The sequence below is a fragment of the Doryrhamphus excisus genome, linkage group LG1 (assembly GCF_037039965.1).
Source record: "Doryrhamphus excisus strain RoL-2023G ecotype Guam linkage group LG1, RoL_Dexc_Guam_v1.1, whole genome shotgun sequence".
NCBI lineage: Eukaryota > Metazoa > Chordata > Actinopteri > Syngnathiformes > Syngnathidae > Doryrhamphus > Doryrhamphus excisus.
This window is the reverse complement of record NC_136357.1, coordinates 27,519,168-27,545,193: the sequence shown is the minus strand read 5'-3', so window position 1 is coordinate 27,545,193 and position 26,026 is coordinate 27,519,168. Positions and strand designations below refer to the sequence as shown.

At 37.5% G+C, this 26,026-nt stretch overlaps 1 protein-coding gene across 1 annotated transcript; it reads right to left on the bottom strand.

The window, feature by feature from the left end:
* Positions 1 to 256: 256 nt before the first annotated feature.
* gas2b (growth arrest-specific 2b) lies at positions 257 to 24,453 on the bottom strand. The gene is made up of 9 exons (XM_078793046.1): positions 24,349 to 24,453; positions 18,666 to 18,917; positions 17,528 to 17,637; positions 17,259 to 17,400; positions 15,658 to 15,721; positions 13,728 to 14,133; positions 13,535 to 13,642; positions 3,403 to 3,624; positions 257 to 3,222 (listed from the first exon to the last, which is right to left on the bottom strand). The coding sequence occupies exons 2-8, from the start codon at positions 18,886 to 18,888 to the stop codon at positions 3,433 to 3,435; spliced, it is 1,245 nt and encodes a 414-aa protein (XP_078649172.1). The 5' UTR covers positions 18,889 to 18,917; positions 24,349 to 24,453; the 3' UTR covers positions 257 to 3,222; positions 3,403 to 3,432.
* Between the last annotated feature and the right edge of the window lie 1,573 nt (positions 24,454 to 26,026).

The following is a 26,026-nucleotide window of genomic DNA, read 5'->3' as shown; positions in this document are numbered from 1 at the left end:
AACTAAATAAAACTAAAAATAAGTTATAAAATAAATAAACTAAAAAAATAAATGAAATAATAATTCTGATCAAAATAAAGTAAAATAAAATAAAATAAAATAAAATAAAATAAAATAAAATAAAATAAAATAAAATAAAATAAAATAAAATAAAATAATAAAATGTGTGCATTTTGGTAAAAAAAAATTGGTCAAATTGGTAGTGACTATGTGATTGTAGCATTGTTCCTCTTATTTCACGGTGTTGGATCATTTCTGTATTTCTACGCGTCGGCCACCGGTGCTTTTTAGGCAACAATCTGCCATTTTTTTTTTGTCACCCAAATCCACATTAACTGCACATTATTAAGCACACATGCAAAAATGTATTTCAAATAACACAACAATACAATAATACGGATTTGTACGACTTTATTACCGATACATTCCAAAACCAAAACAAGCACTTGGGAGAAAATATATATAATATAAAATATATATATATATATATATATATTTCCTTGAAGAAGATCAACTTCCTGTGTTTTGATAAACAAAAAAAAAAGGGGCGCTGGTTTGGATCCCATATTTCTCCCACTTCCGTAACACTGCATGTGTTTTTTTGTGGAGATTAAAAACACATAACGACATAACATGCATGTTCAAATTGTCTTTTATTTCAGTATAAAAAAGTCCAGTTTTTCATGATATTATTTTAATAAAATAAAAAATAAAACCGTGCACTTGTGGGAGTTGTTGCCCTTTTTTATTTAATTTTTTTTAATTTTTTAATTTTTAATTTTAATTTTTTTGCAGCATGCATGCATGCCTCCATCGGGGCCGCTGATGTGGCCTTTTGTCACTGGGCACATGATGCCATCTAGAGGAGGAAACTATATCTTATAAATATGCATGTATAGACTGTACATATAAGTATATATAAATATGTCTTTTAGCAGCAATTACAAGAATATTCATTACATAATAGGCCATATTTTTGCATAATATGCTATACATAAAACCCATTTGGAGACTTAAACTTACTGCAAGTAGCATATAAGTCAATACTTTTATTATTTTTATTATCATTATTTAAGTAAACACATAAAGTATTAAAAAACATTTCTGTCATAAACAATAATAATAATAATAATAATACAAGACTAAAACACATAATTTGCATATTATTGACTGAAAACATACAAATAGTGCATAGATTAAAAATAAACATGAGAGTTGCACTAAATAAGCTAAATAGGCATCCTGGTCTTTGTTTTTTTATCGCACCGTGAGTGGGGTAGTCATGTAAAAAAAAAAAAAGAACAGAGGGTCATCAACTTGTACTTGTACTTGTGTGTCACTCACATTGCCGGCGACACAAGCGCACGCACGGCCTGCTGTGTTGAGCCGTGATCGCACCGTGAGTGGCATAGCCTTGACTGCACCGTGAGAGCAGTTAGCGGTACAAGTTTGAGACCCTTTTGTGTTCTTTTGCTCTCCAGTTGGTGTTTTTGTTTGTGTTGAGATGACGATCCAATGTTATGTTATCTTTCTCCCGGTGCAATCAACCTTGTCTTTATCTTGATCGCACCGTGAGTGAGCTAGTCGCGCACTAACTTGTACCGCCATCTCGTTAATGATGCGATCAAGGCTTCCCAGCCCACCTTGCGTTTTTTGTTGATCGCGCCGTGAGTGAACTTGTGGTTGGATTTGATGACCCTCTGTTCTTTTGTGCAGCTCGATCGCACCGTGAGTGAACAAGTCATCCACAAAAGAGCACAGGATCACGAACTTGTACCGCCATCTTGTTAGTGATGCGATCAAGGCTTCCCAGCACACCTTGCGTTTTTTGTTGATCGCACCGTGAGTGAGCAAGTTGTCCACAACAGAGCACGGGATCATGAACTTGTACCACCATCTCGCTGATGATTGCACCGTGAGTGAGCATGTGGTTGGATTTCATGACTTCTGTTCTTTTTGCATCTTGATCGCACCGTGAGTGAGCAATTCGTCCACAAAAGGTTACTCGCTTATCAATTTGTACCACCATCCCACTCACGGTGCAACCAACACTAGGTTGAAACAATAACAGATTCTTGTGCAGTTTTCTTGGATGCAATCTGGCGGATCGGGTCTACTTCTTGGCCCGGTAATGGGCGTTGACCACCATGAACGTGTACTACAAGGCTTCCTTGTCCACCTTGCATTTGTGTTGATCGCACCGTGAGTGAGCATGTGGTTGGATTTCATGACCCACTGTTTTTTTTGTGCATCTTGATCGCACCGTGATGCAATCAATTCGTCCACAAAAGGTTACACGGTCATCAACTCGTACCACCGTCCCACTCACGGTGCGACCAACACTAGGTTGAAACAATAAAAGATTCTTATACAGTTTTCTTGGATGCAGTCTGGCGGATCGGGTCTACTTCTTTGCCCGGTAATGGCCGTTCTACGCGGTCGTCAACTCGTACCACCGTCCCACTCACGGTGCGACCAACACTAGGTTGAAACAATCAGTCTTGATGATCGGGGTCTACTTCTTGGCCCGGTAATGGGCGTTGACCACCATGAACGTGAGTGAGCAATTCGTCCACAAAAGGTTACACGGTCATCAACTTGTACCACCGTCCCACTCACGGTGCGACCAACACTAGGTTGAAGCAATTCTTGTTCTTATGCAGTTTGTGTTGATCGCACCGTGAGTGAGCATGTGGTTGGATTTCATGACCCACTGTTTTTTTTGTGCATCTTGATCGCACCGCGATGCGATCAATTCGTCCACAAAAGGTTAAACGGACATCAACTCGTACCACCGTCCCACTCACGGTGCGACCAACACTAGGTTGAAACAATAAAAGATTCTTATGCAGTTTTCTTGGATGCAGTCTGGCGGATCGGGTCTACTTCTTGGCCCGGTAATGGGCGTTCTACACGGTCATCAACTCGTACCACCGTCCCACTCACGGTGCGACCAACACTAGGTTGAAACAATCGGTCTGGATGATCGGGGTTTACTTCTTGGCCCGGTAATGGGCGTTGACCACCATGAACGTGTACTACAAGGCTTCCTTGTCCACCTTGCGTTTGTGTTGATCGCACCGTGAGTGAGCATGTGGTTGGATTTCATGACCCACTGTTTTTGTGCATCTTGATCACACCGTGAGTGAGCAATTCATCCACAAAAGGTTACACGGTCATCAACTCGTACCACCGTCCCACTCACGGTGCGACCAACACTAGGTTGAAGCAATTCTTGTTCTTATGCAGTTTGTGTTGATCGCACCGTGAGTGAGCATGTGGTTGGATTTCATGACCCACTGTTTTTTTTGTGCATCTTGATCGCACCGCGATGCGATCAATTTGTCCACAAAAGGTTAAACGGACATCAACTCGTCCCACTCACGGTGCGACCAACACTAGGTTGAAACAATCAGTCTGGATGATCGGGGTCTACTTCTTGGCCCGGTAATGGGCGTTGACCACCATGTAGCCGTCGGGCGACGTGTTCAACGTGAGTGGCTTAGCTTTGGCCTCGGATCTGCCCACCGGTCCTCCTCTGCAGGGGTCGTGTTTTTGAAGGTAGCTCAAAAACGTCTCCCAGCCGCCGCCCACGCGGACCATCACGTGACGCTCGTTCAGCATCTGCGACGCAGAAGAAGAAGTCACGCCTTATCGCCACCATTTTGAATCAGCCCTCGTATGTCACGTTGTAATATTTACAAGCGTCCCCTTTGCACGAATGTCAAATGGTCTCTCCCGTAAGCTTTGTCAAAATCTCATTAAAGCAAATGAAACAGCTGAGCTCACACGGCAGACTAATCCATATATGAGCATGCAGGCGCGCACGAGTGCCGACTGACGCACAAAGCCGCGTCCACACACACACGCACGGCCTTGGCGTGTGCTGACAGCTGTTGCAGAAAAGGCGGTCCGTCGTCTCGGAGTCGTCGACACATCCTTCACAGTCTTAGAGAGAAGCCACTGCTGCCATGGCAACCGCTGCCATACAATATAAAGGAAAAAAAAAATAAAAAGGGTGGGATTGAGATGAAACCATCGCACACCCACCCACGACTCCCCGGGGGGGGGGGGGGGGGGGGGGATGCGAGCGTTCCCAGGAGGCCTCGCCAAGCAGGCTATTGTCCTGTCAGCGCCCCCCCCCTCAATTCCCGCCCCCTCCCTCACTGGCTTTATCGTCAATAAAGCCTTCATTAAGGAGCTATTAAGAATGTGATCATACCAGCAGATATGTTCCCTTTGTGTGTGTGTGTGGGGTGGGGGGGTTGGGGGCACATGTTAAGGGCGGACGGAGGTCGGGTCCGACATCCTTAATGAACAATCTCGCCGCCTTACAAGCTCAGAATATCATTAACACCGCGTTTCTTTCTGAGTGCGGGGGGCACAATTATCCCCTTTGCCTGTAAATGGTGTTATGGTGTTCTATACCATGCAAGCCCCCCCCGGCCCCGGCCCCGCCCCCCCCAAAAAAGGCACTTTTGCTTTTATTTTACTACCTGGTTAAGTCTACTAAACTAACTCATCAAGTCCCGTTCCACAGTGCCTGCTTATGTCGACGACGCCATATATGATCGACCGCTTATGTCGACATTTGAACACGTTTATGTTGACATAAAATTTGAGACCCCGCCCAAAAAAATTGGTCCGTTTATGTCGACGACTGGTCGCCATTGTGTCGATCAATTGATCAAATCCCGGTCCAAAGTGTTTTCTTATTACTAAAGTTATGCTTAAGTTAACGTCAACCTAAACGGTAGACCGCTTAGTTTGACATAAAATTTGAACGCCAAAGGGGTAGTTTCGACCGCTTATGTCGATATTTGAAACTTATTTTTAAAAATGGGTCCGTTTTTGCCAACAACTCATGGTATATCAACATCTTATTAGTAACAAGGGCATCGACATACAGTACAACACATTCGACCTATTATGTTGACATAAAATTTGAGACCCCCCCCCAAAAAATGGGTCAGTTTATGTCGACGACTGGTCGCCATTGTGTCGATCAATTGATCAAATCCTGGTCCAATGTGTTTTCTTATTACTAAAAAGGGCCTGCTTAAGTTAACGTCAACCTAAACGGTAGACCGTTTAGTTTGACATAAAATTTGAAAGCCAAAGTGGTAGTTTCTACGAACAATTGGTCCGTTTGGCCCGTTTATGTCGACAGCCCATCTATGGTCCACATGCCATATATGATCGACCGCTTATGTTGACATTTGAAACCTATTTTAAAAAATGGGTCAGTTTATGTCGACAACTCATGGTATATCAACATCTTATTACTAGCAAGGGCATCGACATACAATACAACACATTCGACCTATTATGTTGACATAAAATTTGAGACCCCCCCCCAAAAAATGGGTCAGTTTATGTCGACGACTGGTCGCCATTGTGTCAATCAATTGATCAAATCCTGGTCCAAAGTGTTTTCTTATTACTAAAGTTATGCTTAAGTTAACGTCAACCTAAACGGTAGACCGCTTAGTTTGACATAAAATTTGAACGCCAAAGGGGTAGTTTCGACCGCTTATGTCGATATTTGAAACTTATTTTTAAAAATGGGTCCGTTTTTGCCGACAACTCATGGTATATCAACATCTTATTACTAACAAGGGCATCGACATACAGTACAACACATTCGACCTATTATGTTGACATAAAATTTGAGACCCCCCCCCAAAAAATGGGTCAGTTTATGTCGACGACTGGTCGCCATTGTGTCGATCAATTGATCAAATCCTGGTCCAATGTGTTTTCTTATTACTAAAGTTATGCTTAAGTTAACGTCAACCTAAACGGTAGACCGCTTAGTTTGACATAAAATTTGAACGCCAAAGGGGTAGTTTCGACCGCTTATGTCGATATTTGAAACTTATTTTTAAAAATGGGTCCGTTTTTGCCAACAACTCATGGTATATCAACATCTTATTACTAACAAGGGCATCGACATACCGTACAACACATTCGACCTATTATGTTGACATAAAATTTGAGACCCCCCCCCAAAAAATGGGTCAGTTTATGTCGACGACTGGTCGCCATTGTGTCGATCAATTGATCAAATCCTGCTGTTTTCTTATTACTAAAAAGGGCCTGCTTAAGTTAACGTCAACCTAAACGGTAGACCGCTTAGTTTGACATAAAATTTGAAAGCCAAAGTGGTAGTTTCTACGAACAATTGGTCCGTTTGGCCCGTTTATGTCGACAACCCGTCTATGGTCCACATGCCATATATGATCGACCGCTTATGTTGACATTTAAAACCTATTTTAAAAAATGGGTCAGTTTATGTCGACAACTCATGGTATATCAACATCTTATTACTAACAAGGGCATCGACATACAGTACAACACAGTCGACCTATTATGTTGACATAAAATTTGAGACCCCCCCAAAAATGGGTCCGTTTATGTCGACGACTGGTCGCCATTGTGTCGATCAATTGATCAAATCCTGGTCCAATGTGTTTTCTTATTACTAAAAAGGGCCTGCTTAAGTTAACGTCAACCTAAACGGTAGACCGCTTAGTTTGACATAAAATTTGAACGCCAAAGGGGTAGTTTCGACCGCTTATGTCGATATTTGAAACTTATTTTTAAAAATGGGTCCGTTTTTGCCAACAACTCATGGTATATCAACATCTTATTACTAACAAGGGCATCGACATACAGTACAACACAGTCGACCTATTATGTTGACATAAAATTTGAGACCCCCCCCAAAAATGGGTCCGTTTATGTCGACGACTGGTCGCCATTGTGTCGATCAATTGATCAAATCCTGGTCCAAAGTGTTTTCTTATTACTAAAAAGGGCCTGCTTAAGTTAACGTCAACCTAAACGGTAGACCGCTTAGTTTGACATAAAATTTGAAAGCCAAAGGGGTAGTTTCGACCGCTTATGTCGACATTTGAAACTTATTCTAAAAAATGGATCAGTTTATGTCGATAACCCACGGTATGTCGACTTCTTAAGGGCGTCAACATACAGTACAGCACGTTTATGTTGACATAAAATTTGAGACCCCCCCAAAAAAATGGGTCCGTTTATGTCGTCGACTGGTCGCCATTGTGTCAATCAATTGATCAAATCCTGGTCCAATGTGTTTTGTTATTACGAAAAAGGGTCTGCTTAAGTTAAACAGTAGACCGCTTAGTTTGACATAAAATTTGAAAGCCAAAGGGGTAGTTTCGACCGCTTATGTCGACATTAGAAACCTATTTTTAAAAATGGGTCAGTTTATGCCGACAACTCACGGTATGTCAACTTCTTATTACTAAAAAGGGCATCGGCATACAGTACAACACATTCGACCTATTATGTTGACATAAAATTTGAGACCCAAAGAAAAATGGGTCCGTTTATGTCGACGACTGGTCTACATTGTGTCGATCAATTGATCAAGTCGTGGTCCATCGTGTTTTCTTATTACTAAAAAGGGCCTGTTTAGGTTAACGTCAACCTAAACGGTAGACCGCTTAGTTTGACATAAAATTTGAAAGCCAAAGGGATCATTTCTACAAACAATTTGTCGACAGCCCGTCTATGGGGACTAACCCATCACGTTGCGGTCCACAGTGCCTTGTTATGTCGATGACGCCATATATGATCGACCGCTTATGTCGACATTTGAAACCTATTTTTAAAAATGGGTCAGTTTATGTCGACGACCCGTTTACAGGGTGTCGATCAACTGATCCAACGTGTTGTCTTATTACTAAAAAGCTTAAGTTATGCTTAAGTTAACATAAATGGTAGACCGCTTAGTTTGACATAAAATTTGAAAGCCAAAGGAGTCATTTCTATTAACAATTGGTCCGTTTATGTCGACAGCCGGTTTATGGGGACCAACTCATCAGGTCCCGGTTCATAATTTTTTGTCTATTCCTACAAAGTAATTGTCGATGTCAACATAAACGGTCGACTGCTTATGTTAAAACGATTACAGCCCAGGTAACTAGCGAAAGTCACGAGTAAATAGGCAAGTATTGGTTTGCAGATTTCTGGTTATGTCGGAAAATTTGCTTATGTTGACATCAGGGGCGTCGGCATAAAGGGGGTTTCAATTTCCACCCAAATCCCAGATTTGGGAATGGGAAGCAAATGTGCGTGTCTGGGTTATAAATGGATATTAAAATGACCCCAGGTTGACGGGTTACTTGATTTGTGGTTCGAACACAAAGCCCCCTTTTCCCCTGCAGGTAGACCCACCCCTGCCCCCCCCCCACCCCTGCCCCCCCCCCCACCCCCCCACACACAAGAGTGCTACGTCTGCATCCTATAAACCATTCTCCGGATTCCCTCGACACTTCCCTGTCGGGAAAAATGAATGTTCTCTCAGGACAGATGAGGGATTTGAACATCTGCCAGTAGGAGTCAGACTTGAGCCACCACATCGCGCAGCTTCTCGGCCTTTAAGGAAACCACGGCACCGAACATTATTTCCAGTAACGGAGACCAGTCTAACCATTATTGGATGACTCATTATGGGAAAAGGGAATGGGATGCGTGGTGCGTTTTAGGACAGTCGGAATCGCAGACGTCTTTGCTAGCCTTGACGGTGCAATGTACATTTCAGTAGAAATAAAAACATATATTTCTGCAGTTATTGCTAGATTTTCATAAACAAACACTATTATTCAACACGCAGATGATTATGGGCGTATAGTACCAGTACCCCCCCCCCCCCCCACACCCCCCCACCCCCCCAGCCTAATTGGGCACAGACAAGAAAGGGACGCCTTTTTTTTTTAACACCAAAGAATGGCTGAGCACTTCAAGGCCACCATGATTGAATAGTCTCCGAAGGGAATAGACAGGATGGAGTGGAGGGAGGCGGGGCTGGAAGTTTACACGCGGGGAGGGGCGGCGGTCACGCTCAGTCGCTCATTAACAAGACGTCAGATTAAACCCCCCCCCCACCCCCCTTTTTTCCCACCCCCCTAAAACCCGCTAATGACTTTATCTTGCAAATCAATAGTATGTGCTTGTTAGAAAGATATGTACGCACGATATTCTTGAGGGGGGGGGGGGGGGTACTGTTGCGGTTTAGGGTAAGCGGTACAGAAAATGGATGAATGAAAATCGATATTAAAAAAAAAATCATATGTCATGTTACAGATATCGGTAATCGCTAATATCGGTATGGGAAATTAAGAATTGGACAATATCGGTTTTGGGCTAAAACACCAATATCGGATATCCCGAATATTATTATATGATATATATATTTAAAGAAAGAAATTATGAGTATCAACTTTGCTCTTTTTTCTCAATTTTTTGCTGTTTTTATTTATTTTTTTGGAAATTCAACTTTCGCGCAATAACTTATTTTTCCAAAAATTCAACTATTATTTGTCATAACATTATGACTTAAAAAAAAACTTCTTTACGCGACTAAAATTATGTTATTTTTCCTCATAATATTATGAATTTATTTTCATAAAATTGCAATGTTTTTTTTGTTGCGAGAATATGATTATTTGTCCTTTATTTTGGTAAAATTATGCCTGTCTTTTGTATTTCTGCTACATTTTTTTCAATTTTCCAAATATTAACATTTTCTTCTCTGAATATTTTGACTTTAATTCCAATATTTTTTATTTATTCCCATAATATTAACACTTTTTCCTCAACCTAATTTGACTTAAAAAAAAAATAAAAAAATCTTAAATATTTCAGTGTCATGCTACTAAAATTTTTTCTTTATAATATCAAAAAAAAATTAAAAATTAAAATTAGGACTTTTTCTCATCAGATTAATTTTTTTTCATCTTAATATTTTGATTGTTTTTCTTGTAAAATTACAAATTTATGCTGCTAAAATTATGTTATTTTTCCTCATAATATTATGAGTTTATTTTCATAAAATTGCTGCGGGAATATGATTATTTGTCCTTTATTTTGGTAAAATTATGTATGTCTTTTACATTTGTATTTAATTGCAATTTTCCAAATATTTAAATTTTCTTCTTTGAATATTTTGACTTTAATTCCAATATTTTTTATTTATTCCCATAATATTATCACTTTTTTTTCTCAACCTAATTTGATTTTTATTTTGTTCCTCATAATATTATGACTTAAAAAAAAATGTTCTTAAATATTTCAATGTCATGCTACTAAAAGGACCTTTTCTTGTCAGATTAATTTTTTTTATCTTAATATTTTGATTTTTTTTCTTGTAAAATTACACCTTTATGCCACTAAAATTATGTTATTTTTCCTCATAATATTATGAGTTTATTTTCATAAAATTGCTGCGGGAATATGATTATTTGTCCTTTATTTTGGTAAAGTCTTTTACATTTGTATTTAATTTTTTTTTTTGCAATTTTCCAAATATTAAAATTTTTTTCTCTGAATATTTTGACTTTAATTGTAATATTATTTATTTATTCCCATAATATTATCCCTTTTTCCTCAACCTAATTTGATTTTTATTTTGTTCCTCATAATATTATGAATTTTAAAAAAAAAATCTTAAATATTTCAATGTCATGCTACTAAAATGAGATATTTTTTTTATTATAATATAATGTTATTCTCGTAAAATTAGGACTTTTTCTCGTCAGATAATTTTTTTTTTCATCGTAATATTTTCTTATTTATTTTTTGTAAAATTAGTGCTGATTTTACTGTTTTTTAAATAGCCGTTGGCTCCAAAAATAGCCGCAAATGTCCCCTGGGGCTCACTTTGGACGCTAGCTAAATAACCAATAACAATACTTACTCATCTGCATCGTTCGTCTTAGTTCATTTTTACATAAACAAAAACCGGTTATGATAACAACTACGTGTGATTCATATATTTTATCTTAGCGTACGTGAAATAAATCCCTTCCCGCATGGAAGCAGACGGACTCCCATGAGGGCTGTCATTTGAACCGCACACACAACGGGCCGTATCTTTGCAAAAAATCATCCTGAAAGAGCCACGTTTGTTTTTCCCCTCAGGTTTGAACTCTTTGCTGAAGGGGCTGTGTACTGAATAAAATCATTGTCAGCCCAGTCTTATCCAGACCATTGGTTGCCAGGCAACCCAGCCTCCCAAAAGGCCTTTTCCTTGAGCCTTTGTATTGAAAGACACACACACACACACAGGTGGTGAAAGGCACCGACGTTTTCAAAATAACGGCAAAACACATTTTCTCATCCAACGATACTGGACTGATGAACACGATTGATATCGTTTTCCCAATTGCCTGATTGGGTCAACTGGTTTTGTTCCATCGGTCTTCAAAGCTTGTTTCTACGGTTTCTTCCGACTCTCCGACTTGTTTACCGTGCCAAAAAAAAACATTGTCCGACTCAATTTCCGATGCCGATATCAACCGATACCGATATTTGTAACATGTGGTGAAATTATGACATATGTATAGCATTTTTTTTTTTAATCTGGAAAAATTCTGATACCGATATCGAGCAATATAACATTTTTATGCTGATATCAGGCCGATAATTATCAATACTGATAAACATAATAAAACACAAAAATGTTGAGGAAAAAGTGATAATATTATGGGAATAAATTAAAAATATTGGAATTAAAGTCAAAATATTCAAAGAAGAAAATTTAAATATTAATTTAAAAAATTAATACAAATGTAAAAGACAGACATAATTTTTCCAAAATAAAGGACAAATAATCATATTCATGTAGCAATTTTATGAAAATAAACTCATAATATTATGAGGAAAAATAACATAATTTTAGTAGCATAAAGGTGTAATTTTACAAGAAAAAAAAAATATTAAGATGAAAAAAAAAAAACCAAGACAAAATCAGTGCCGATAATAATCTGTACCGATAGTTACCAGACACCCCAGAATTTTTTTTTTCTTCACTAGAAAATATAAGAATATGAGTATTTTTCCTCTTCATATTTTGACTTTATTCTGTAAAATTAACGCTGTTTTTAATTTAATTTCTGCAGATTTTCGGCAAGAACTGTTGAAATTTTTTTCTCATAATATTTTGACTTTATTCCCATAATATTTAGAACCAAAAAAAATTATTTAGATTCATATAATATTACATCTATTTTTTAAAAAATTATTTAATATTTCAATGTTATTCTACTAAACCGCTATTATTTTTTCTTGTGATATTAAGATATTACTCTTGTAAAATTATGACATTTTTGCGTTATTTTCGCGAAATTTTCTTCTCATAATATTTTGACTTTATTCCCATATTATTTTGAACCAAAAACTTTATTTAGTTTCCTATAATATTACAAATAAAAATAAAAAATAGTATAAAATAATAAAAAATATATAATATAATACTAAAATAATGTATAATATATATATATATTTAATTCTTTAATATTTCAATGTTATTCTACTAAACTGCTGCTAATTTTTCCTTGTGATATTAAGACATTACTCTTGTAAAATTATGACATTTTCGCGTTATTTTCGCGAAATTTTCTTCTCATAATATTTTGACTTTATTCCCATATTATTTTGAACCAAAAACTTTATTTAGTTTCCTATAATATTACAAATAAAAAAAATAGTATAAAATAATAAATAATATATAATATAACATTAAAATAATGTATAATATATATATATATTTAATTCTTTAATATTTCAATGTTATTCTACTAAACTGCTGCTAATTTTTCCTTGTGATATTAAGACATTACTCTTGTAAAATTATGACATTTTCGCGTTATTTTTGCGAAATTTTCTTCTCATAATATTTTGACTTTATTCCCATATTATTTTGAACCAAAAACTTGATTTAGTTTCCTATAATATTACAAATAAAAAAATAGTATAAAATAATAAATAATATATAATATAATATTAAAATAATGTATAATATATATATATATTTAATTCTTTAATATTTCAATGTTATTCTACTAAACTGCTGCTAATTTTTCCTTGTGATATTAAGACATTACTATTGTAAAATTATGACATTTTCGCGTTATTTTTGCGAAATTTTCTTCTCATAATATTTTGACTTTATTCCCATATTATTTTGAACCAAAAACTTTATTTAGTTACCTATAATATTACAAATAAAAAAAATTGTATAAAATAATAAATAATATATAATATAACATTAAAATAATGTATAATATATATATATATTTAATTCTTTAATATTTCAATGTTATTCTACTAAACTGCTGCTAATTTTTCCTTGTGATATTAAGACATTACTCTTGTAAAATTATGACATTTTCACGTTATTTTTGCGAAATTTTCTTCTCATAATATTTTGACTTTATTCCCATATTATTTTGAACCAAAAACCTTATTTAGTTTCCTATAATATTACAAATAAAAAATAAAAAATAGTATAAAATAATAAATAATATATAATATAATATTAAAATAATGTATAATATATATATATATTTAATTCTTTAATATTTCAATGTTATTTTTCCTTGTGATATTAAGACATTACTCTTGTAAAATGAGGACATTTTTGCATTTTTTGTTGCATTATTATCACAATACATAAATATCATACGGAAGGAAGCATGTATTCATGACTTACTCGTATGTAAAGAAGTTTTTCCCCAACACGATAACAACCCTTTGGCTGCTTTTCAATGGGGAACCTGGTTGGACAGCTGCAGGGGGGGTTTTCAATAATATTTCTCACCTGAAAAAGAATAAGACACACAAAGTTGTTCATGCAACACAACCATGCAACAATATACACAATGTGTACAAATAAAGTTGCATACAATGTCATCCAAAATATTACGTGAGCCATTGCTTTTTCGCTTGCTGTATTTGGAGTGCCGGTTCAGGTTTGACGGCGGGGAGGATGTAGGGGGTGTGGCTAGCTGAGGAAGACCAAGTGAGGTTTGCGTTGAAGATGTGGTTGTGGAGAGTTTGGGGGTTGAGATGTAGGACTGCGGGGGGGATAAAGATAAGGGTAATGAATCAGAGGTGATGTGGTCTTCACGGAGACGGGTTATATTTGGAGTAATGGCCGCCGGTTGGGAAGGAGCGGTGGTTGATTGGGAGCAAAGCACCGAGGAAGGGAAAAAGGAGAAAGGAAGCGGGGACGGTGGAGATGTGAGCCCTGCTTCTTCTCTCTCCAGTTCTTTCTCCAACTTCACCAGGCCTGGAGGTTCCACTCCGTACCTGAGTGGGGGAAAAATATGCCAGAAATTATCATATACTTTGTTGCACAGCGGTCGAGTGGTTAGCGCGCAGACCTCACAGCTAAGAGACAATTAATTAGGAGTTCAATTCCACTCTCGGTCATCTCTGTGTGGAATTTGCATGTTCTCCCCATGCATGTGTTGGTATTCCGGTTTCCTCCCACATTCCAAAAAAAAACATGCTAGGTTAATTAGCGACTCCAAATTGTCCATAGGTATGAATGTGAGTGTGAATGGTTGTTTGTCTATATGTGCGCTGTGATTGGCTGGCTCGCCCGAAGACAGCTGGGATAGACGTCAGCACGGTGGTCGAGTCGTTAGCACACAGGCCACACAGCTAGGAGACCCGAGTTTGATTCCACCCTCGGCCTAGATTTTCAAAGTTAACCAAAAAAACATACTCATCTTGGTTAACATCTGCCTCCGGTTAACAAGTTTTTTGGTTAACAACCAACGCTGTTGAGGGCTGTACGGTGACGAAGACCACCGGGATAGGCTCCAGCACCCGTCTCCCCCTGGGATAGGCTCCAGCACCCCTCACGACCCTCTTGAAAATGAATGAATGAATGTTGCAAAACCACTGACTGTTTTACTCGATTCATATTACTCGATTAATCGTAAAACAGAATAGTAATCGTCAGATTAATCGACTATGAATATAATTGTTAGTTGTTTCCTCCCACATTACAAAAACATGCTAGGTTAATTAGCGACTCCAAATTGTCCATAGGTATGAATGTGAGTGTGAATGGTTGTTTGTCTATATGTGCCCTGTGATTGGCTGGCTCGCCCGAAGACCACCGGGATAGGCTCCAGCACCCGTCTCCCCCTGGGATAGGCTCCAGCACCCCTCACGACCCTCTTGAAAATGAATGAATGAATGTTGCAAAACCACTGACTGTTTTACTCGATTCATATTACTCGATTAATCGTAAAACAGAATAGTAATCGTCAGATTAATCGACTATGAATATAATTGTTAGTCGTTTCCTCCCACATTCCAAAAACATGCTAGGTTAATTAGCGACTCCAAATTGTCCATAGGTATGAATGTGAGTGTGAATGGTTGTTTGTCTATATGTGCCCTCTGATTGGCTGGCTCGCCTGAAGACAGCTGGGATAGGCTCCAGCACCCTCACGACCCTCGTGAAAATGAATGAATGAATGTTGCAAAACCACTGATTGTTTGACTCATATTACTCGATTAATCGTAAAACAGAATAGTAATCGTCAGATTAATCGACTATGAATATAATTGTTAGTCGTTTCCTCCCACATTCCAAAAACATGCTAGGTTAATTAGCGACTCCAAATTGTCCATAGGTATGAATGTGAGTGTGAATGGTTGTTTGTCTATATGTGCCCTGTGATTGGCTGGCTTGCCCGAAGACAGCTGTGATAGGCTCCAGCACCCCCGCGACGTGGTAGAAAATGAATGAATGAATAATACATTTTATAAAAAGACTAAAACCGTCCCCGCACTCCAAAGGGTTAATCTAGTTACCTTGCAGCGATGCGTCCCAGCGCCATCAAACACAGGCACACCTCCCGAGGTTGTTTGTGGAGGACTTGAAACATGAAAAAAAAAAAAAAAAAAGATGCTTCAGGTAGATACACTTGTGTCTAGTTGAAAGAGCAGAGAGGGGGACACGATGCTGTCTTTATTGTGCCCGGCCATCTTTGAAGCGGAGCTGGAATTCCTGGCCTTTGAATGTGGAGCTGAGGGCATGAGGGCATAAATCCTTCATCTCCCCTTCCACCGGGTCCGCTACTTAGACATCAAACAATGTTCCTGTTTGGACGTATCACAGTCAAGAGCATTGTGAGCGGTGAAGACAATATCAACGCTAACGTGCTCGTGGATTTACGATACAAATGAAGGTATTTGCTCAATTTTGCTAGCTAAAGATAAAAACTAGTCTCACAAATACAGACAAAATATTTTTCCAGCCAACAAACAGGGTGCTTTTTTGCAGCTGTGCTGTAATAAGAGCGGTTCAGAAGGCAACGGATGCGACTGGAGGGGACCAGCAGAGGCGGGCAAACCTGCTTTTTATTCAGGTTTTCACTTAATTATGGCAATACTAAAAATAAACACATTTTGCAGCTGTGCTGTAATAAGACCCGCTTACTTGTAGGCATGCAGGGACTGCAGATAAGCCCACACGTCTGTATTAGGTGTTGTTGTTATTAGGAATAAAAAATCTGGTTCTCATTCTATAATTTGGTTCTTTAAGATCCCTTTATCCTCTATTCAAAACCCACTTAGAGTCCTCAGGGGGAGTAATATAGTAATATTCAGTAAGCCCAAACTTTGGATCGCCAGAACAACAGGCTTTTATTGCAGGTTGGACACAAATATCACAAATCCTCACACCAAGCTAGAACGCAACTCTGAACCAAAGACATCACTTCCTGTCTGTGTAAAGTACGAGTCTTATTTACGTTTTAAATTGCTTATTTTGTCTAATAATAGAGTCAAGGCGACTATAGGGGTGTTATTTCATGTCTAGAGGGCTCTAATAATGTTAAAAAAAACAGATTTCTGAAGTTTAGAACCAATTAACCGTGATAAACATATGTAGATGATATGTAGTATTCCACACAGCTCACTGGGTACCGGTAATTTTACTGTAATATTCAGTAAGACACACAAGCACCAAATTTTCGATCGCCGGAACAACAGGCTTTTATTGCAGGTTGGAACTATCTCACAAATATAGAACCCAACTCTGAACCCAAGACGTCACTTCCTGTCCGTGCAAAGTACGAATCTTATTTACGTTTTAAAAGGATTACTTTGTTTAATAAGAGAGTCAAGGCGACTATAGGGGTGTTATTTCATGTCTAGAGGGCTCTAATAATGTTAAAAAAAACAGATTTCTGAAGTTTAGAACCAATTAACCGTGATAAACATATGTAGATGATATGTAGTATTCCACACTGCTCACTAGGTATCAGTAATTTTACTGTAATATTCAGTAAGATACACAAGCACCAAACTTTCGATCGCCAGAACAACAGGCTTTTGTTGCAGGTTGGAACTATCTCATCATAATAGCGATAATAATCGAATCTGAAGGTATCAGAGTAGTACCCGCTCACCCAAATCCTCGGATTCAAAAAGGTGGGCCCTGTCAACGCCAATCTTACAGCACCAATAGAGGAAGTTGGCTGTGTTGTCCCTGGCAAAAAACGATCCCGAAGTGGCATCGGCTCTCCAGTGGATCACTCTTCTGGTCAAAGGCTGCACAAAACACAGAAATTAATTAAATTAGAAATTATTTTTTTTTTGTATGATTCCAATTATGTGCAGACTTCCTGATGAAATCCAGGAAAAGAAAACCGAAACCGTGAGACCCGTGTTGCGGCACCTTCATGTTGCTACTGTGGCTCATCTTGTCCTGAAGGAACTGTGCCATTTGACAAAGAAGTACGCCGTTGTCCAATCGGTCCATTAGACTGTCGGCGGTGAGGTCCACACCTAAAACACATAATTTAAATTCACCGATGAACCTAGCATGTTTTTGGAAGTACCCGCAGAAAACCCACCACCACCTATCACCCACTTACGCAATCTTGAGTGTATAAAAAGCTAGGCAGGGAAAGGAAAGGTGCTTTTTGCAGCTGCGCTGTAATAAGACCCGCTTACTTGTAGGCATACAGGGACTGCAGATATCGTTATCTGCTGATACGTGCTTTAAAACGCAGATCGTCTCCGCCCCCGCTGTGGCATCCACAACAATCATGTGTGGGACTTCCTGTCTGTCTGAGAGTGATAAATTTCGTGCCTCAAAAAATGTCTCACTGGGTGGCGCTGTGAAAAGTTTTAGATTGGTGACGCATATAGAGGCGAGCACTTGGGTTTGAGACTCGATTCGACTACAAATCCCCGGTCCCAAACTGCTGTACTTGCTAGTGTGGGTAAAATATGCGGACGAGTACCGCTTCAGTACGGATTTGGGAGCATGCAGATATTATGTAGTACTTTTAGTGCAGGAGGAACTCTCGTTGTGTGCAGGTCAGTCTCGGCATTTCCCCGGTTGGGCTGTCCAATGAGCGTTGACGGCTTGCGTGGACTGTATCTGCGGTTCAGAAGGCAACGGATGCGACTGGAGGGGCCCAGCAGAGGCGGGCAAACCTGCTTTTTATTCAGGTTTTTAATTAATTATGGCAATACTAAAAATAAATACATACCGGGATATTTTGCAGCTGTTCTGTAATAAGACCCGCTTACTTGTAGGCATACAGGGACTGCAGATAAGCCCGGACGTCTGTATTAGGTATTGTTGTCAGGAATAAACAATCTGGTTCTCATTCTATCCACTTAAAGTACTCGGGGGAGGATTTCTACACTCAGTTTTCGGTTTTATGTCATCAAAATACGGCAAGATTTTGTAAGTATTATCTGTTACCTGCATAATCACAGCATGATATGAAATATCAAATCATATTTTCCAGCCAAAGTCCTTAGACTTTGCAGAGCGTATGATTAAAGGGTACTGAACTCACCCATGATGGTGTTGAACCAAAGAGCCAGGTCTTCTTTCATTGGCAGCAGACTTGCGTCATGGCGGAAAGGAAGCCATTGGTTGTACTCTTGTGGACTGGCCAGACCCGGCCCGCGTTGATGATACTTCTGGCCCACGAGACAGCTCATCCCCAATCCCGTGAGCTGAGTCGGGCTCAGAGGACTCTGGGCTCTGCCGTCCATTGATTCCACGTCGTCCTCCATTCTTCAGCAGTGATTGGCTTTGACAAGTCCTACATGGAAAAGCTTTTAGTTTGAGTCTATTTTTTGTTTTTATCATATCTTCATCATATCAGACAGACTGGAAGAACTGACCTAAGTCACCTTGAACCAGGTTTCAGGAGGCTTGTGTAAAACCATTTATTGCACGGGTTTTCATTTAAAAAAGAAGTGTTTCCAGGTTCTTTTTTGTATGGAAACATATAATTGAATAAAAAAAGAATTTAAAAAAATTAAAAAAAAATTAAAAGTAAAAAATTAGCAAGAGAAAAAAGGTTGTCATTTTGTGATAATAATAATAATAACAACAACAACAATAATAATAGAAATTACTACTAATAATAATAATGTGATGAAAATTTCAGTAGCTTACAGTAAAGGGTGTTTTTTTAAAAATGCCATAATATCATGAAAAACAAACAAATAATGTTGTCATCTTTAGAAAATGAGGAAGTCAAAATGTTATGGGTATAAAGTGATAATTACGAGAAAAAAACATTTATCAGAAGAAAGTAAACATAGTTAAAATCAATGTATTTGGAACAAAAACTCAAATTTAAATTTTTTTTCGAAGAATATACAATGTCATGTTAGTAGCACCGAGTTGAAATATTACAAAAATATGTCAACTAAGTAAAGTTTTAATTAAAATAAAACACTTCTATGCTAGTACTTCGGTATGTGACAAAAATGAATAAATAAAAATAAAAAAATAAAAATTATATTAGGAAAGCAGGAAGTGAACAAATGTAACAGTTACTCATTGTAAAAGTACCAGATGAACCGCGACCTTCGTGACGATAAGCAGTAGAAAATGAATGAATTAGTATAGTTTTTATATATTTATGTATATATTTATATATTTTATATTATGTAATATATAATATTTTATATGATATACTACATTCATATATTTTATATTATATTTATATATTTATATTATATTTATATATATAATATTATATGTATATTTATATATATATATATATGTATGTTGTATACGTGCCATATCCTGGTATGTATTTATTTCTATTATTGTCATAATTCATTGAAAATCTGAATAAAACGCAGGTTGCCCGCCTCTGCTGGGCCCCTCCAGTCGCATCCGCTGCCTTCTGAACCGCAGATACAACTGACGCTGCTCTCGTTTACAATATGTATATATATATATATATATATATGTATATTTAGTATATAGTTTTTAGATTATACATAGACTGTAGTGTAAAATGGATTATATTTTATGTCTAGAGCACTGTAATAATGTTTAAAATAAATTTATATTAATTTTTATATTTAAAAATAAATATTTAAAAAAATGTCTTATATTTAAAATTTATAATAACAAATTTTTCCATGCTCTAAATACAAAAATATTCTGTTTATTAATAACGGAACCTACTTTGCAGAAATTCACTTATCATGTATCGTGTCTGGAAGCAATTAATTACTTCTAAGGCAATTAACCGAATGAGGAATTACTGTATGTGAACTATCTGGGGTCTAAGTCAGTGTTTTTTACAAGTCAAGTCTCAAGTCATCAATACAGGTCGAGTCGTGGTGCAAAAATAAACATAATCCACACATTTGTTGTTTGCTTTTAAACCAGTCATTGATGCCAAAATCCATGTCAAGTTGCAAGTTTTTCACGTTTTATCATCCAAATTGTGACTCGACCAAGTCAAGTCGAGTCAAGTCAAGTCAAATCCACACATTTGTTGTTTGCTTTTAAACCAGTCATTGATGCCAAAATCCATGTCAAGTTGCAAGTTTTTCATGTTTTATCATCCAAATTGTGACTCGACCAAGTCAAGTCGAGTCAAGTCAAGTCAAGTCAAGTCAAGTCAAGTCAAGTCTTTTGCCATCTGTTCAAAAAACATTTCAAAATTGGGCTTTAAGTAGTGGCTTCTCGTTGGAAAACCGACTATGAAAATGTATGGAACAGGCTAGCTCAGGGGTGGGCAAACTACGGCCCGGGGGCCACATCCGGCCCGCCAAGTGTTTGAATACGGCCCGCCCAATCTTTCCAAAGTATTTCATTTAAACTCAACATACAACCTGGCATCATGGCCTGAGCCAACCTTTTGATGGTTTTATCAATTTCGTTTTTTGACATGGTCTGTTGTTTACAAAGTGCTCCTGAAAAAAGGGACACAAGCACATAATAATAATAATAATAATAATAATAATAATAATAATAATAATAATAATAATAATAATAATAATAATAATAATAATAATAATAATAATAATAATAATAATAATAATAATAATAATAATAATAATTATTATTATTATTATTATTATTATTATTATTATTATTATTACTATTATTATTATTATTATTATTATTATTAGAACTATTATGATTATTATAATTATTATATTAATTATATATATTATTGTTATATTTGCATATTTTACATAGTAATAATATAATAATTATTATTTTAATTTTATTGTAATTATTATAATATTTTATTATTTTTCAAATATTTAAATATAAATATAAAATAATAAATAATAATAGCAGATTGCATGACAATTTTACAGATACAATAATACCAGGTGGACTGTTACGTGTAAAATATATAGTCTGCCCCCCCGCCGCCCCCCCTGTAAATTTTGTCATATCAATGCGGCCCGCGAGTCAAAAAGTTTGCCCACCCCTGGGCTAGCTAGTAGCCTAGTAGCTAGTAGCTAGGTAGTCTCCATCGTAATACTTTGCCCCCAGCTTTGTCTATGGAATTAATAGTTATTCTGATATACGGTTATCGTATCTATTTTGCGTCAAAATAAGAAAATAGAAGTACACCTGGCATGTTTTTGTTTCGAGGACCCATAGAACTCAAACTAGGGGCTTGGGGAAACAAGACATTGGATAGTGAACTGTATGAAAATGATGAATATGTGTGTGTTTCTTCACGGGTGTTCTAATAAATAGAGACAGACAAGCACACAAACGTGAAGATGTAGACACAGTGAAAGAGCTCTTTTGTAAACACATCATGCAGACTCGGGACAGACGAAAGGGAGGGGGCGGCCGCCCCAACTCGGAGGCGGCTTTACAAGTTGACTCGGATGCCATGAAAGCCCCGTGTCTTTAACAAAAACATCCAGGTGAGAAAATCGCACTTCTGCTCGAGGATGGTTCTGCTGGGAAGGGAAGGCAAAGGTCACCCACTGACCCATCTCCGAGACACTAGCGGCCTTTATGCTCCAGCAGGCGCACCTCGAAGTGCATGTGTGCAAACACAAGTCCGTGCATGTAACTGTGTCATGGGTGGACATCCCGGACTGGTGGCCAGCCAATCACAGGGCACGTTTAGACAAACAACCATTCACACTCACATTCATACTGATGGACAATTTGGAGTCGCTAATTAAACCGGAGTACCGGAGAACATGGAAACTCGAATCGGAATCGAACCAATCTGTGTGGCCATTTTTTGTTCGTATTTCAACTTTATGCTAGCAACCAAATTTTTTTCTTTGCAAGAAAATTTCTCATAATATGTGAACATTTCTGATAAGATATTAAAAAAAAATTTGTTTGTATTTCAACTTTATGCTAGCAACAAAAAAAAATTTCTTCGCAATAACACAAATTTTTTTGTCCATATTTCTTGGAGTCGCTAATTAAACCGGAGTACCGGAGAACATGGAAACTCGAATCGGAATCAAACCAATCTGTGTGGCCAACATGCAATCCACTTGTCCACGGCGTTGCTCGGCGATAATATTAAATAATTTGTTTTGTTTTTTTCTCATAATATGTGAACATTTCTGTTTCTGTTAAATATAAAAAAACTTAAAATTTTTTGTTCGTATTTCAACTTTATGCTAGCAACCAAATTTTTTTCTTTGCAAGAACACAAGTTTTTTTGTCCATATTTGTCATAATATGTGAACATTTCTGGTAAGATATAAAAAAAATGTGTTTGTATTTCAACTTTATGCTAGCAACAAAAAAAATTTTCTTCGCAATAACACAAATTTTTTTGTCCATATTTCTTGGAGTCGCTAATTAAACCGGAGTACCGGAGAACATGGAAACTCGAATCGGAATCGAACCAATCTGTGTGGCCAACATGCAATCCACATGTCCACGGCGTTGCTCGGCGATAATATTAAATGATTTGTTTTGTTTTTTTCTCATAATATGTGAACATTTCTGTTTCTGTTAAGATATAAAAAAAACGGAAAAATTTTTGTTCGTATTTCAACTTTATGCTAGCAACCAAATTTTTTTCTTTGCAAGAACACAAGTTTTTTTGTCCATATTTCTCATAATATGTGAACATTTCTGATAAGATATAAAAAAAAAATTTGTTTGTATTTCAACTTTATGCTAGCAACAAAAAAAATTTCTTCGCAATAACACAAATTTTTTTGTCCATATTTCTTGGAGTCGCTAATTAAACCAGAGTACCGGAGAACATGGAAACTCGAATCGGAATCGAACCAATCTGTGTGGCCAACATGCAATCCACTTGTCCACTGCGTTGCTCGGCGATAATATTAAATAATTTGTTTTGTTTTTTTCTCATAATATGTGAACATTTCTGTTTCTGTTAAATATAAAAAAACTTAAAAATTTTTGTTCGTATTTCAACTTTATGCTAGCAACCAAATTTTTTTCTTTGCAAGAACACAAGTTTTTTTGTCCATATTTCTCATAATATGTGAACATTTCTGATAAGATATAAAAAAAAAATTAGTTTGTATTTCAACTTTATGCTAGCAACAAAAAAATTTTTCTTCGCAATAACACAAATTTTTTTGTCCATATTTCTTGGAGTCGCTAATTAAACCAGAATCGAACCAATCTGTGTGGCCAACAAGTGAACACTTATCCACAGCTTGGCTCGGCGATAATATTAAATGATTTGTTTTGTTTTTTTCTCATAATATGTGAACATTTCTGTTAAGATATAAAAAAAACTGAATTTTTTTTGTTTGTATTTCAACTTTATGCTAGCAAAAAAAAAAAATTTTTTTGGGTCCAAATTTCTCATCACAAACTATTAAAATTACTGTTGATTTTTACAATTTTTGCAGTTTTTTTTTCTTCTGCAATTCCATTTTCAGAATGTGTCACAGGCCACATTATTATGGGTTGCAGGCCCATAAAAGTTAGCTGTTATAGTTAAAAAGAAAAGCTAAAAAAGAGCTAAAATCAAATAAACAATAAAACATGAAGCAGCAGGTCCGACAGGGTCGAAATGACACCGAGAACATGTTCACTAACGAGGAATAATAAAACACCGAGCATCGAACATCCTTTGATGAAACACGGACTTTTAAAAAACATGACCTTTAGCATCTGATTCTGACATTTTGAATGTAGTGGACTTTAACAAAGATCTTTTTTCACCAGGAAATATCGCTAAAAACAATTTAATACAAGTTCTAGGAGTAGTAAATGAAGGCAGTTATACTTACGGTAACGGTTTACTTTGCTCCAGAGTGTCCCTGAAGTGTCCACACATGTCTTAGAGACCCATGGTCTTGGCCTCATGAGCTCTCCTGTGTGTACACACACACACAGTTACAGGCGGAGGTGGAACTCACCGCACAATACTTGTCGGCAACTGCCGGTGTCGTCTTACACCGCCGCCGTCGAGACATGTCGGTACACAGTCCATCGCCGAACTCGAAACTGAAAGCAACATTTTGGAGTTTCAGCACAAATTCATGTACAAAAATGTCACTAAATTTTACATTTTAAGGACATTCATGGGCTAGCTCAGGGGTCAGCAACCCACGGCTCCGGAGCCGCATGTGGCTCTTCGGCATCTTTGTTGTGGCTCCCTTTGTCAACAAATGTAAACAGAGTCCGATACTAGCAAGAGTACTCCATCAACTCTTCTTTTTCGCTTCTGAACTACTTTGATTTTTGACAGCGGATGCGACTGGAGGGGCCCAGCAGAAGCGGGCAAACCTGCTTTTTTATTCAGATTTTCAATGAATTATGAATAATACTAGAAAAAAATATATACCGGGATATGGCGCGTATACAATATGGTGTGATATACCATTTTATACGGCTTTATTTGCGGTTCAGAAGGCAGCGGATGCGGCTGGAGGGGCCCAGCAGAGGCAGGCAAATCTGCTTTTTATTCAGGTTTTTAATGAATTATGACAATACTATAAATAAATACATACCGGGATATGGCACGTATACTATATGGTGTGATATACACAATAATATATGTTTTGAATAATAATAAACACTAGTGTGGGTAAAATATAGGGACGAGTACTGCGTCAGTACGGATTTGGGAGCATGCAGATACTATGTAGCACTTTTAGTGCAGGAGGAACTCTTGTTGTGTGCGGGTCAGTCTCGGCATTTCCCCAGTTCGGCTCTGGCATCGGCTATATCTGCGGTTCAGAAGGCAGCGGATGCGACTGGAGGGGCCCAGCAGAGGCGGGCAAACCTGCTTTTTATTTAGGTTTTTAATGAATTATGACAATACTAGAAATACATTCATACCGTGATTATCGGGATCGGTATCAGCGGCATAAAATCCTGATCTGAACATGCCTAGTTATTAAATTTTATAATTTTTTGTCCAATTCCGACAAGGCAACCACACTGGGTTCTCTTGGTGTGTTTGTGCATATATGTGGTCTGTAGCTCAGGTGTGACTGCTGGTTCATTTGCAGCCCTCTCCCAGGGGGACGTCCCTCATGTCTGGCAGCCCACCCCCCTTTCCTCCTTAAGTGTGGTTTCTTCCTGCTAATCTCATTCAGAGGAGCATGGTTATGAATATTAATGACTTATAGTTTGGATGCCCTTCAACCTTAATAATTCAACCTCACATCAAATACACACAGACACTTCCTGCTTGCTATGTTAAATCAAATAAAATGACCCGCAGCAGTTTTTTACGAAAAAATTCGACAATAATGAACCCGTCTTTGTTAGCAGGAGATCCGTCAGTGAGGAAATGATTAAATTAAAAACAATGTCTCCGCAACACGATGTGGATCAGCACACACATGACAGATGGCATTGTAGGTTGCCAAGACAATTGAGTGAGGGGGTGTGAGTGGGGGGGGGATCGATAATGCCGCACGAGGCACCATGTGCTGTGTACCACTCAAATTGGTCCCC

Bases quoted from the DNA above. Each gene is read 5' to 3' on its own strand.
- gas2b (XM_078793046.1), bottom strand. From the start codon at position 18,888: ATGGAGGACGACGTGGAATCAATGGACGGCAGAGCCCAGAGTCCTCTG. The intron at 13,643-13,727 runs GTATGCAACTTT...ATTCTTTTTCAG, and splicing joins GTAATATTTTGGATGACATT to GTGAGAAATATTATTGAAAA. The intron at 3,625-13,534 runs GTAAGTCATGAA...TCTGCGTCGCAG, and splicing joins AAAAACTTCTTTACATACGA to ATGCTGAACGAGCGTCACGT.